We start from the raw sequence: 12,637 nt of genomic DNA, 5'->3' as shown, positions 1-12,637 counted from the left end.
TTCTCTAAAAAATTGCTTCCTTGACCACTCCTGTTCTTATTGATAATAACAATACTAGCTTCCATTTACTGAACACTGTGTTCCCGGGAGTATGGCAAGTGCCTCACAGACCTGATCAAATTTAATTTTGACAATAGCCCATAAGGTGTTATTAGCTCTATTTAACAGATAAGGAGACTGAGAGAGGTAAGTTGAGCAACTTGACCAGGTCCAATGGCTATTAAGTTATCAGACTAGGATTCAAAGCTGGAACTGTTGGGTTACAAAGCTTGTTAATACTACATCATACAAATCCTTCCTTGTACCTTGTTCCCTCTGTGAATGCTGCACATTAACAAAGAATGAGAGGTCAGAATAATCAGTCTTTTCTCAGAGTGTTCCCAAACAAAAGGTGACAAGCTAAAACTGAATTCTGGTTGAAGATCCAAATTAGTTTTCTTTAATAATAAGAACAGTATTCTGGGGCACAATTACAGCAATTTATAGAATAAAAAGAAACTACTCTGAGGAGATGTGCTTACTTCTAAGAGCCAATATTGAGAAAAGAATTGAACATTGAATAGTTTAAATCATTGCGCGTGTAGTTAGTTACCTGAAATGCATGTTAGTCATTGAGATCACAGCTTTGATTGAGTCCAGATTCTTATATTTTATATTTCATTCATTCGTTTATTCAATGGTTATTTACTGAATACCCACTATGTGCCAGGTGCTGTTCTAGGCATTTGAGAAACATCAGAGAACATAATGAATAAAAATCCTTGCCCTTAAAGAAAAAAAATAATAAAAAGGAAATATTAAAAAAAAACAAGAAACAATATCAACAGAGAAAATCCCTGACCTTATGCAGTTTCTGTCTCAGTGGGGAGAATCAGACAGAGAAATATATGTCAGATGATGCTAAGTGATACAAATAGAAATATGAAGGGAAGGAGCAGAGAGAGATGAGGGCTGGTTTCTATTTTAATTTTTAATATTTATTTTTGTTCAAAATATTAGATGTCCCTTTTTTTCTCCAATGACCCATTCCACCCCATCCCACCCCCCTCCCCAGTCCCTCTCCACACCATTGTCTGTGTCCTTGGGTTGTGCATATATGCATATAAGTTCTCTGGTTAACCTCTCTCCCTCCACCCACCCGCCCTCCTCCATCCCTCTGAGATTCATCAGTCTGATCCGCGCTTCCATGTCATTGAATCATTTCTGTTCATCAGTTTATTAAGTTCTTTAAATTCCACATATAAGTGAGATCATGTGATATTTGTATTTCTCTGCCTTGCTTATTTGATGAGTGCTGGTTTTTAAATATGGGGGTCAAGAAAGACTCTCTGAGGTGTTAGCATTTAAGTGGAGATTTAAATGAAATGAGAGTGAACCATGTGAATATCTAAGGGAAGAGTTCCCCAGGCAAAGGAACAGCATGTGCAAAGGCCCTGAATTTGGTGTGGTCTTAGCAGAGAAAAAAGGCCACTGGGGCTGGAACAGAGTGAGGAAGGGGAGAGTTGTCATAGATGAGGGCACAGAAGAATTCGGGCCTACTGTCAGTGATAAACTTTGTGGATTTTTCTCTGAAGAAGGGAGAATAGTTAGGAGGCTATTGTAATTATCCAGATGAGAAATGATGGGGGTGATAACAGCGGAGGGGATGAGAAATGGTTGGACATTAAAGATATTTTGAAAGTACAGTTGACCCTTGAACAACACAGAGGATTAGAGGCATCAATGCTCCCAATAGAAAATCCATGTATGACTTTTGAATCCCCAATTGCTCAGTATCCACAGGGAATTGGTTCCAGGATCCCCATGGATAACAAAATCCACAAATTTGAAACTGGGGGAGATACTGAAGTCTGACTGTATATTTATTGAAAAACATCTTCATATAAGTGGACCTGCGAGGCTCAAACCCATGTTATTTAAGGGTCAACTGCAAAACTGAGAGGATTTGTGGATGGACTGGAATGTAAGGTGTGAGAGATTGGGTGTGAGGTGTGGGAAATCTTTGTGTTAAAATCCTAGTGAATTAACTCTGGAGGGAAGAGCCTTCAAAGTCTTCCTCAGGCTTCCTTCTTATGTGTACAGACCATTTGACCTTGGAGGTTAAGTCAACAGGAGTCATTAAAAGTCTACTAAGAATAGGAAGAAATGAGTGGTGACCCTCCTGCCCAAGCTGGTTCTTATGTGGGAGAGGCTGCCAAGCTAAACAGTGGCTGTGGGAAAAGAACAGATGCCCTTTCTAATAAGCTATTTCCAGTGTGCCAAGGAGAGGAGCTGAACCTAAAGGTGTAAGAACAGACTGATCAAGTCTTTGGAAGTTCCACTGCTGGGAGCATTCTGTAGAACCCAGCCCTGGGTTTCCCCTAAGTTTTTCAATTTCTCTTCCTTTTTTCCCTTCATTCCCCAACTCCCTTCTTGGCCTAACTTCTTGCCTGCAGGAAGGTACAGTTTATCCTTGGTTGTCAAACTTCAGCAGGTGTCAGAATTACCTGGGGTGCCTGTGAAAACACAAGATTGCTGGGCCCCACTCCCAGAGTTTCTGATTGGGACCGTGGTGTGTGTGTGTGTGTGTGTGTGTGTGTGTGTGTGTGTGTGTGTGTGCGCGCGCGCGTAGCTGAGGCAGAGAGGGAGGGGCTTGGAATTTTGCATTTCTAAATTTAGGTGATGCTCGAGGGCATGCGAAGCCCTGAGATCTAGAAGGCCACCTGGTGGGATGTGCGCGGGGAGGGTTCCAGCTCACAGATGTTTCCAGCCGCCGGGGGAAATGGTCCACTGACCCCTAGGTGTTTCTAGGCTGCCCGAAGCCGCTGAGAATGAGAAGCTGAAGCCAGCAAAGCGAAGGCGCGGGAAGCGCTTCCAGGCTAGACGCCCCGTCGGAGCTCAGCCGCGCAGCGAGGGCGGGAAGGCGCCCGGGGCCAGCCCCCGGCTCCTAGGAGGGCGCGGACCTGGAGGAGGCGTCCCAGGAGGCGGCGCCTGTCGGAGGAAGTTGTCCTTTTAACTGCAGAGCCCCGTGGCCAGTCGCCTCGGCCTCCAGGAGCGAGCAGCGGGTGCCCACCGGAGCCGTCAGCGCCGCCCGGGGTGTGGGCCCGGCCGCCTCCGCGCTCTGCCCCCGCGCGCCCCGCAGCCATGGGCTCCTCGGCCTCCAGCCAGCTGGACGAGGGCAAGTGCGCCTACATCCGAGGTAAGCCGCCTGGGGGTGCGGGAGACCCTTAAGCCAGACGGGCTGCGGGAGCCCTGGCCCAGAGGGGGCGCCCCGAGAGGCTGCCCGCAGCGCGCCCCCGCTCCCACGCCTCCCTCTCCACCTCTGCGCGGGGGCGCGCGGGCTCCACCCAGCGCGCTCGGCTGGGGGGCGCCCGGGAGGCTGGGGAAGCGCCGCGGGAGGCGGGGGGGGGGCGCAGGTGCGGGCTGCCGCGTGGGGCACGACCCCCTTCCTCTGTGCCCCCCGCCTGGGGGGGCAGTTATGTGTGTGGGGGGCTCTGGCCTGCCCTCCGCCTGGAAACACCTGTCCCTCCTGTGCCAGGGCTGCTTGGTTCTGAGTTCTTTCTGAGCTCGCCGCAGGGAACCGCGGGGATATCCCTGGTTTCTGGAGATTTCCCTGGGGATTCCCGGCCTGTGGAGCAGAATCTCCCGCCTGGTCACGCTGGCCGGGTTTTCTAAAAACGCCGCCTTGGCCACAGCTGCCCTGGAACTTCAGAGCGGTCACTTGGGGGATGATTTCACCAGAGGCGGCAAGGACAGTGTCATTACGCTCGCAGGTTGTAAGGGTTCCCTTCCCTCCCCGGGGACCGGCGCTGCAAAAGAGGAACACTAGCGTGTTTTGTAACTGTTGCTAAAGTCATAGAGACGGAGAAACTCATTTTGAGAGACTTTCAGAGATGTGGTGACTCAGAAAAGTGTGCGAGGGAGAAGAAAAACCACCACCAAACTGAAGTGAAACTGCAGGAAATCATGACTCTATCTCCCCGGGGGTACTTGGCCTCCCTGTCTTCCCTCCTCACTACCTTGGCCACAACCGCTACCTTATGTTGGGTTAATTTGTGAATTTAGCATTTCTCTGGCTTTAGAAAGACCTTTCTAAACCGGCTAAGTTCTTCCTGATACCTCTTTCTGGCCCCCCCCCGAATCTTTTTCTAAGAAGAAAGCAGCTATTGACTGTTCTTATTCAGTATTTGTTTTTAGCCACCACAACACTTACACTCATTTGAAAAAGGTATCAGGTCAGGGTGCTTGAGCGAAGTGTAATTGGTTCTGCAGGTTCCAGCTCTGTTGTCTTTAGAACTAGAAGGTCATCCACAACCCATACTGCCAGGGGAGAAAACGTGGTCAAGTATCCCTTCGCTGTTGTTTATTTAAAATGGGAGAAAGACGGATGGCTTATTTATATTATAAAAGAGCTTATTTATATTATAAACTAAGCCAGCCTTAGTCTTACACGTTTGGCTGTGGGCTTGTTGTTTCCACCAGTGTGCAGGGGACTGAAAGAACAATGCAGAAGAACATAGTGTGAAGGGGCTTGCACTGAGTTATCGGCAAAACATGTTTATGGCACTTATTTTATAAGACTTCGCCTCACTGAAAATCTTAAAAGCACCTAATGTTGAAGCACGGCCATCAACAGTCATCACTGGGAGTCCCAGCCACGAGAGGGATTAACTTGCTTGAAGAAGACCTCAGGGTCATGGTTATTGTTTGTTGTTGTTTTAATCTTCACCTGAGGATATTTTTTCCATTGCTTTTCAGAGAGAGTGGAAGAGAGAGAGAGAGAAGAGAGAGAGAGAGAGAGAGAGAGGGAGAAACATCGATGTGAGAAAGGCACATTGATTGGTTGCCTCCCACATGCACCCCGGCTGGGGCCAGGATCCAACCTGCAACCCGAGGTACATGCCTTCGGCCAGAATTGAACCTGGGACCCTTCAGTCCGCCCGCCGATGCTCTATAACCACTGAGCCAAACTGGCTATTGTTGATGCAGACACCGTACTCACGTGATAAGAAAATGTGTTATCTTTTTTTACACATAAGAAGTAGGAGATAGCTGAAAGCACGCAGGAAAGACTTGTGTAGCAACGGTCACTATTTCCCTCCAGTCTCGTTCATTTTTTATCTCTTTGTGCTTTGTTTGGGAGGGCACTTTGGAGGTATGTAGGGACAGAGGGAAGAGAAGAGTTAAAGTTAGAATACCTCCAGAGAAAATGAGACGTTGCCTCATTTGAGCATACAGGGCTTGCCAAAGAAGAAAGTGCATTGGAAAAATGCATCGTGTTGTGAATTGTTAGTGCATGAGCAAATGAAGGTCAGGGGCTGTGATTTTCTGATGGCTTGGAAGCCCAGATCCCTGAAAAATAAAAACCCATAACCCTGTCTTCACCACTTTGCCCATCCTTCAGCTCATATATTTCTCAAGCTACGATTTAATTGTAAGCAGAATGATTGAAAGCATGACAGTAAAGTTTAAAAACGATTTTATGATCCGTTTCTCATAAAGTAGCTGCCAGCGAAATAATATAGACTTGAAAGCTCTTGTAGTTGAGACAGTAAGTTTCTTTCAAGCTTGATAAACTTGCTAACATATGGAGAATAACTAGTCAGTCTATGCGGAGCGAGTTTTGTTAACTTAATCTTGTATGTGTTAGAAACAGCTGTCTGAATCAATATTTACTTTTAAGTGAATCATTTAAAAGCTGCCATTTGGTTTGTGTGCCTCAAAACTTTGTGTGAATAGTGATCTTTGTCACATGGATGTTTTGAAAGTACATTATTTCTTAGGATTCGGTAAATCTCTAGGTAAAGGGGTATCAGAAGTGTTAAGGACTTACTTCATTTCTAAAGATACTAGTTTTAAAAATTACTTCCACACTCATGTTTCTTACAACAAAGTTAATTTTTATTATTATTTTTTAAATGTATTTTTATTGATTTCAGAGAGAGGAAGGGAGAGGAAGAGAAGATAGAAACATCAATGATGAGAGTCACTGATCAGCTGCCTCCTGCACGCCCCCGACTGGGGATCGAGCCCACAACCCGGGCATGTGCCCTGACTGGGAATTTCCAGTCTCTCTGAAAGCAATGGGAAAAATATCCTTGAGTGAGAATTAAAAAAAAGAAAAAAAAGAAAAACCTGAAAACTCTTCCACATACGTCCTATGGAGGGTCAGAAGGTACTGGAAAACCAGTGCTGCAGCAGAGAACTGTAGAGACACAGGTCCTGGGTGGGGGCTGCTGGGCACTTCTAGGCCTGATAGCAGCAAACAGCCGTTAGGAAAACTGTCCTTTCCCGAGACTTACTATTGCATAGTCAGTCACACTTAACCTGCAAAGGGCCCATTGGCTTCCTCTGAAATGCTCCTCAGTGTTCTGACGCTTTAAGGTAAGAAATGAGTTTCAGCTTAAAAACAACATGTATTTCTCTCAGGGGAATTTTCTCAGGTATGTTCTGTAAGGATTAACGTAGGTGGCTGAATAAGAAACTTCTGCGGGTAACAGTGTCTAGAGTCAAGTCCTTAGAAAGGTGGGAGGGAGCTGCACGTGTTTGCAGGCTTCTCAGTCCAGATGTGTAGCCCCAGTCCACACAGTTGCTTAGGTCTTCAGTCTTGATTTGTTGGTAGGAGACAGGCACAGACCTGGTCTGATTTATCTGGATAATTACGACAAGGTTATCTGAGAGCCCGATTTATCTGGCTAGTAATGGTAGTAGGAAGTGGGTGAAGATTATACCATGAGTATTTCTTTCAGTTCCTAATTTGTAGAGATGAATGGATCCTCCTGAGAAACGAGCCATTGCAGCTCCCCAGATGTGAGTAGCAAGGATGGAAGAAAGAGGGAGAGGACCCAGGATAAATAATGCACCAACGGATATCGATCACATTGTATTTTGATTTCAAAAAAATGCCTTCAAGCACGCCAAACTACCGATGAAGATAGTGGGAGTTTTAAGTTAGGAAAATGATTGCAGATTAGGTATTTCTAGTGGCAATAATTACTTCCTATTACCTTTCGTTTTTTGTGACTGGAAACCAAGATTTTAGGAATTTGGTGTGAATTGAGAATTTCTTAGGTTCAACAAAAATAAAGACACAAAACTGAGACACATTAACATTTTCTCTGTACTTGTGGAAGAAACAGTGACCTCTCCCTTCTTGGGTCACCACCATTCATGCTTTGATGAACTTGTAGAGTCAGATGTTAAATCAAGATCTGCCCTTGATGAAACAATTCTTTTTTCTATGGGCTTTAGCTGCAAGAAGACCACATCATCAAGGGTGGGTTAGTAATAGCAAGTCCTAACATGACAATAGTGATTTTAGTGGTTTTCATTTTTAAATGAACTTTTGCTGTGGACTACTGAATTGATTGTAATTTCATTCCTATTGTAATCTTTGGGGTGATCTGAACTAGGGTCCCAGGTAGAAAGGGCAATAGCAGGAACTCAGTCTGTAACAGTAGTTTCTAATATAACTAAAATAAATACACTGTGAAAGTTTTACAAAATATGCAGTGTGACTTTTGGTGGTAGATTTTAATCTCCTAAACAGAAATTTTAATTATTTTTGTTTTGGTCAGTGAAGCTAGGTGACACAGTTTAAAGAAACAAGGTACATATAACAGTTTGCATTGTAAAATGGGAACGGAAGTCAGAAGTGAAGATGAAACAATAATAGAAAGGAAGACAAAAGGATAAAAGAGTATAATTCATCTGCTACAGTCCGTTTAAAGCACTTTAGCCTGGCCAGCATGGCTCACTGGTTGAGCATCAACCTATGAACCAGGAGGTCACGGTTTGATTCCTGGTTAGGGCACATGCCCAGGTTGAGGGCTCCATCCCCAGTAGGAGGTGTTCAGGAGGCAGCCGATCAATGCCTCTCATCACTGATGTTTCTCTTTCTCTCTCTCTCTCTCTTCCTCTCTCTAAAATCAATAAAAAAATATTTTAAAAAAAAGCACTTTAGTAAAACTTAGGACTTGAGAGCTAAAATGCTAACAGTTGCAAACTAAAATACACACACACACACACACCCCACCAAACAAAACTCCAAATGCAATACAGATTTTCTTCTTTGAAACTGAAAATTCATTTTAAAAAGGGACTAGCAAGTTTCTGCCAATAAGAAAATGCAAGCCAGCTTATAAAAGTGCCCTCTTTTTGGTACTACATGTTTTTTCTCACTTAGAGGAGCAAGGGAAAGATTTAGAAATGTGAAAACAATTAATTCAGTTTTGCAAATTGCAAGGTCTAGGACCCAAAGAAGTTTATATTTTTATGCTTGATGATGTTTGGATGTTGATGTCGGTAAGATTAGAGTAAACTAAGCGTTTTTACTAGGAGCCTGAAGTGATTTAGAAGAAGTCCATAGTCTGAAGGAATTTTGGAAGAAGAGTAAATGTCTTTATGCCAAACCACATGGATTTCTTTTTCTTTTTTAAGAAACCATTTTTTTGTTTTAAAGTAAAATATAGGTTTGGAAAACCACACAAAACAAATGCAGAGCTTATTGAATCATTATAAGGCAAATATTCTTGTAGCCATCACCCCTGGTCAAGAAATGGAAAGAGCTTCACTAGCTATCCCAGAAGCCTTCAGGTGCTCCATCCCAATCCTATACCTTTTTGTCTCTCCTCATATAACCACTGTTTTCAGTTATTTATTGCAAGCTCCCCCAAAAGATAATGGCTCTTCTAAACAACTACTTATTTGCTCACAATTCTGCTATCTGCCTTGGGTTCAGCTGGGCAGTTTTACATCTTATATTTCCTGGTGGTCATTCCTGTGGCTGCATTCTGCTGGCAGATTGGCTGGTGGCTGGCCTCAACTTGGAAGGCTTTCTGTCCCTCCAGGTGGCCTTTTTACCTGGTCTCTCCAGTAGAATACTGGACTTTTTAAAAGGGGGGTGAGGGTTTGCTAGAGTACAAAAGCTTCTAGAAGCTGCCAGGGCTTTTTATGTTTTAGGCCTGAAATGGCACAGCATACCTTGCTTCATTCTATTGTTAAGTCAAGCCTGGGACCAGCCCCGATTCAAGGAGGGGACTCCACAAAGTCGTAGATACCATGAGTTCCTTAAAGGTGAGGACTGTAACAGAACTGGAAGATTTCACCCATCCAAGATTTTATTTTTAACTTTTATTTATTGATTTTAGAGAGAGAAAGGAAGGAAGAGAGAGAAACATCGGTTTGTTGTCCCACTTACTTATGCATTCATTGGTTGATTCTCATATGTCCCTGACGGTGGATCAAACCCTCAACCTTGGTGTATCTGGTGGACGCTCTAACCAACTGAATTACCTGGTCAGGGCCTAGATTTTATAGTAATGACACCCTTGTATTTCCTTATGATTTATCACCCAGCAATGCATTTTTAAACACTATAGTTTAGTCTTGCTCATTAAAAAAATATCTGTTTTAAATTTCTTTTAATCTGCAGCTGTCCTCTACATCTCTGTCTTTTACTTTCAAATGATCTGTTGAAGGATCTGGGCTATTTGCCATGTAGAATTTTCCAGTCCAGAATTTGCTGATGATGTGAGTTGCACACATTTCTCCTGTGTGTTCTACAAATTGACAGAGTGACAGACTTGACCAGACTTGGGAGTAATAGGGTGTTTTTTTAAATATATCTTTATTGATTTCAGAGAGAGGAAAGGAGAGGGAGAGAGAGAGATAGAAACATCAGTGATGAGAGAGTCATTGATCAGCCGCCTCCTGCGCGCCCCTCGACTGGGGATCGAGCCCGCAACCCGGGCATGTGCCCTGACCGGGAATTGAACCCCAATCGCCTGGATCCTAGGTTGACACTCAACCGCTGAGCCACGCCCGACCGGGTGGGAGTCATAGTTTTTGCAGACTGCAGGTGGTGCTGCGTTCTTCATTTGGAGGCACATAACGTCTGATTGTCTCTTTTAGTGATGTTGCCATTGATACTTATTGCCTGGACACATTAATTCACTGGGGGTTTAAAATACGGCGATACTCCAATTATGTCATTTCATTTTCGTTTATTAACTGGAATGATTTTGCAGAGTGCTATTTTCCTTAACTACTGTCCGGTTACTTCGTATTATAGTTCATACGGGAAAGGGAGGATTAAAACTCTATCCTTTCATTTTATTTACCAGTGTCCAAGATAATTTATCCGTTTCCTGTCATCCCCTGAAAGTGGACAATTAACTTAAAAAATATCATTGTGGCCCGGCCAGGCGTGGCTCAGCAGTTGAGCATCAACCTAGGATCCAGATCACGGTTCAATTCTCGGTCAGGGCACATGCCTGGGCTGCGGGCTCAATCCCCAGTGACTCTCTCATCATTGATGTTTCTGTCTGTCTGTCTCTCCCTCTCCTTTCCTCTCTCTGAAATCAATAAAGATATATTTTAAAAATATATATATCATTGTGAATTCAAGAGTTCCATTGTAATTCTTATCCTTATTGAAGCTCAAATTTTCCATTGGCTGTGAAAAACTCTTCAAGTCCATTTGAGTCCTTTCGAAATAACCCTAAGAGTATTTGATAGCTTCCTTGCCATCTGATAGGTCAAGGTGTTTTCTAGGCTTATATTATTTCTTATCCTATACCTGGAACAGGCAATGTCTATAAGAGGGAAATAGTATTTTGAGATAACAGTTTGGGTCAAGGGAGGCTCATTGCCATGACTGCGTTGACTGTTGTTTCTGGACCTCTTTAGTGGGCAGAACTAGGGAAATGTGTATATTTTCTACATTATATTTATATCTCACTTATCTTGGTTCCTCAAAGCACAAAATGATACAATAAATACCCCAAATTCTCATTTTCTTTAACCCATCTAATATATACAGTAGTCTCAGAAAAACAACATTAATACCACCAGCGTCAATCATGTCTGTACAAAACTATTAAACAAACTGTTTTAAGAATTGAGTAACAAAATTTTTGTATATGTTATCCCATTCTGCTCCAATTCTATTTTATGATTTTACTATGTCAGAGAATATAACCATTATATCTCTTTTCTTATTTTTTTTTAGAAGTATTATTTAATGCATCTGCCCTTATGTTGAGGTCTCTCTGGTGTTTGAAGCTCATTATCTAGTAGATCCCTCAAGAAGAGCTCATGGGAACATAAAGAAGTATGAAGATAGACTAGTTTAGTGGCTCAGTGATATGGATCCCCAAAGGTCAGCTTATTTTTATCTTTCTGCTCTCTGTGGGCTAGCTAGCTTTCCTTATGGTTGGAAAATGACTAGAGGTGACACATTCTTAGGTAAAACAATGTCTCAGAGGCTGAGAAGAGGACTATCTTTCCTTTGGGTCTCTTTATGAGAGCAAAGCTTTCCCAGATGCCTCACTAGCACATTCCTACTGGTCAAAATTGGGTCCAACATTCCTTCCTGAGCCATCACTGGCAAGAGTATGGAATTATCATGCTTTGGTTAGACTGATTCAGATTTATCCCTGGGCCCAAGCAAGGAGCAACCTTTCTGAAGCACATGGCAATACGGAGGATCATGAATACCTGAGCAAAATCAGGTTCAGTTAGCAAGGAAGAAGCATGAATGGCTATTAGGTAGATAACCAGCATTATGAGTTTTAATAAATGTCATGAAGGGAATAAAAAGGGTACTGGGACAGAAAACTAATGGTAATGCTAGGGCAAGGAGATGAGATATACTTAACATATGGTGCTCAGGAGGATGGTAGCTTGCTATTCCTGTGAAGAACCAGGGGAAGAATATTTTGAGTAGAGAGAACAGCATGCAGAAGGGGATAGAGGTGATGGAACTTGAAGGAACTGAAAAAAGCGTGGTATGGCTGGAGTGTAGTGAGCAAGAGGGATGGGTTTGATGGGTGGGGATCCTCGTAGCACTATTACTAACAGACATATGATATGTTTATTTGTTAAATTTTTATTGCCTGCCTACCACCGCTAGAATGTAAGCACAATGACAGCAGGGTCTTGATTCATTGCCATGTTCTCAGCAAATAGATTAGTGCCTAGTACATGGTTGGTTATCAATAAATATTTGATTAATAAATGAATAAAAGGAGAAAATTTAAAAACTATAATGAATATTCTAAAATATAAGAGAAGTATTGAGTTTGTAAAACAAGTTCAGGATGTAGTGAAGAAATGACAAGAATATAATAAGAAATAACTCTTGGAAATTAAAATTTTAATGATCAAAATTTTGTAAAACCCAATTTTTGCTTTGGAAAGTAATAGTTAGGAAATCTTGCAGAAAATAGAACAAAAAGACCAAAAGATGGAAAATAGAAGAGGCAATATTAAAAGCAATTAAAGGGTCAATCTAAAATTTTCAATAGCTGACTCACAGAAGTCCCAGAAAACAGAGAACAAAGAAAATGAAGGGGAGTAAATTATTTAAAAAAAAAACAACAAAAAAACAAAACCTTTTCTAGAACAGCAGATTGTGTGTCTCTGGATTTATAGAGCCAAACAATTCCTGGCACTCATTCATGGCTGAGAATAGTTCATATTCCCATGATCCAAAATAGAAAGACCTTGTAATAATACATAGGCCATTGTATAGAGTCCTCAGTAGTAGCAAGCAGAAATTAGCCCTCGACTTCAAGACTGCTCTGGACCTGCTCTAATAAAAAAAAAAAGTAAAAGCAAACCTCAGAAAGACCAAACTGATCTTAAGTAACTTAAC

General features: G+C 42.6%; 1 protein-coding gene across 1 annotated transcript in view; it reads left to right on the top strand.

Moving 5' to 3' along the window:
• Positions 1–2,925: 2,925 nt before the first annotated feature.
• Positions 2,926–12,637, top strand: part of NIBAN1 (niban apoptosis regulator 1) — a 108,639-nt gene continuing 98,927 nt past the window's right edge. The window contains exon 1 of the mRNA XM_016224669.2: positions 2,926–3,178. Coding sequence (XP_016080155.2) covers positions 3,124–3,178 — 55 coding nt within the window. The 5' untranslated portion in view covers positions 2,926–3,123. The remainder of the gene's footprint in view (positions 3,179–12,637) is intronic.

Source organism: Miniopterus natalensis, chromosome 19 (assembly GCF_054644295.1).
Source record: "Miniopterus natalensis isolate mMinNat1 chromosome 19, mMinNat1.hap1, whole genome shotgun sequence".
Classification (NCBI taxonomy): domain Eukaryota; kingdom Metazoa; phylum Chordata; class Mammalia; order Chiroptera; family Miniopteridae; genus Miniopterus; species Miniopterus natalensis.
Note: the sequence above shows the minus strand (reverse complement) of the source record. Positions and strands in the feature narration are given on the sequence as shown.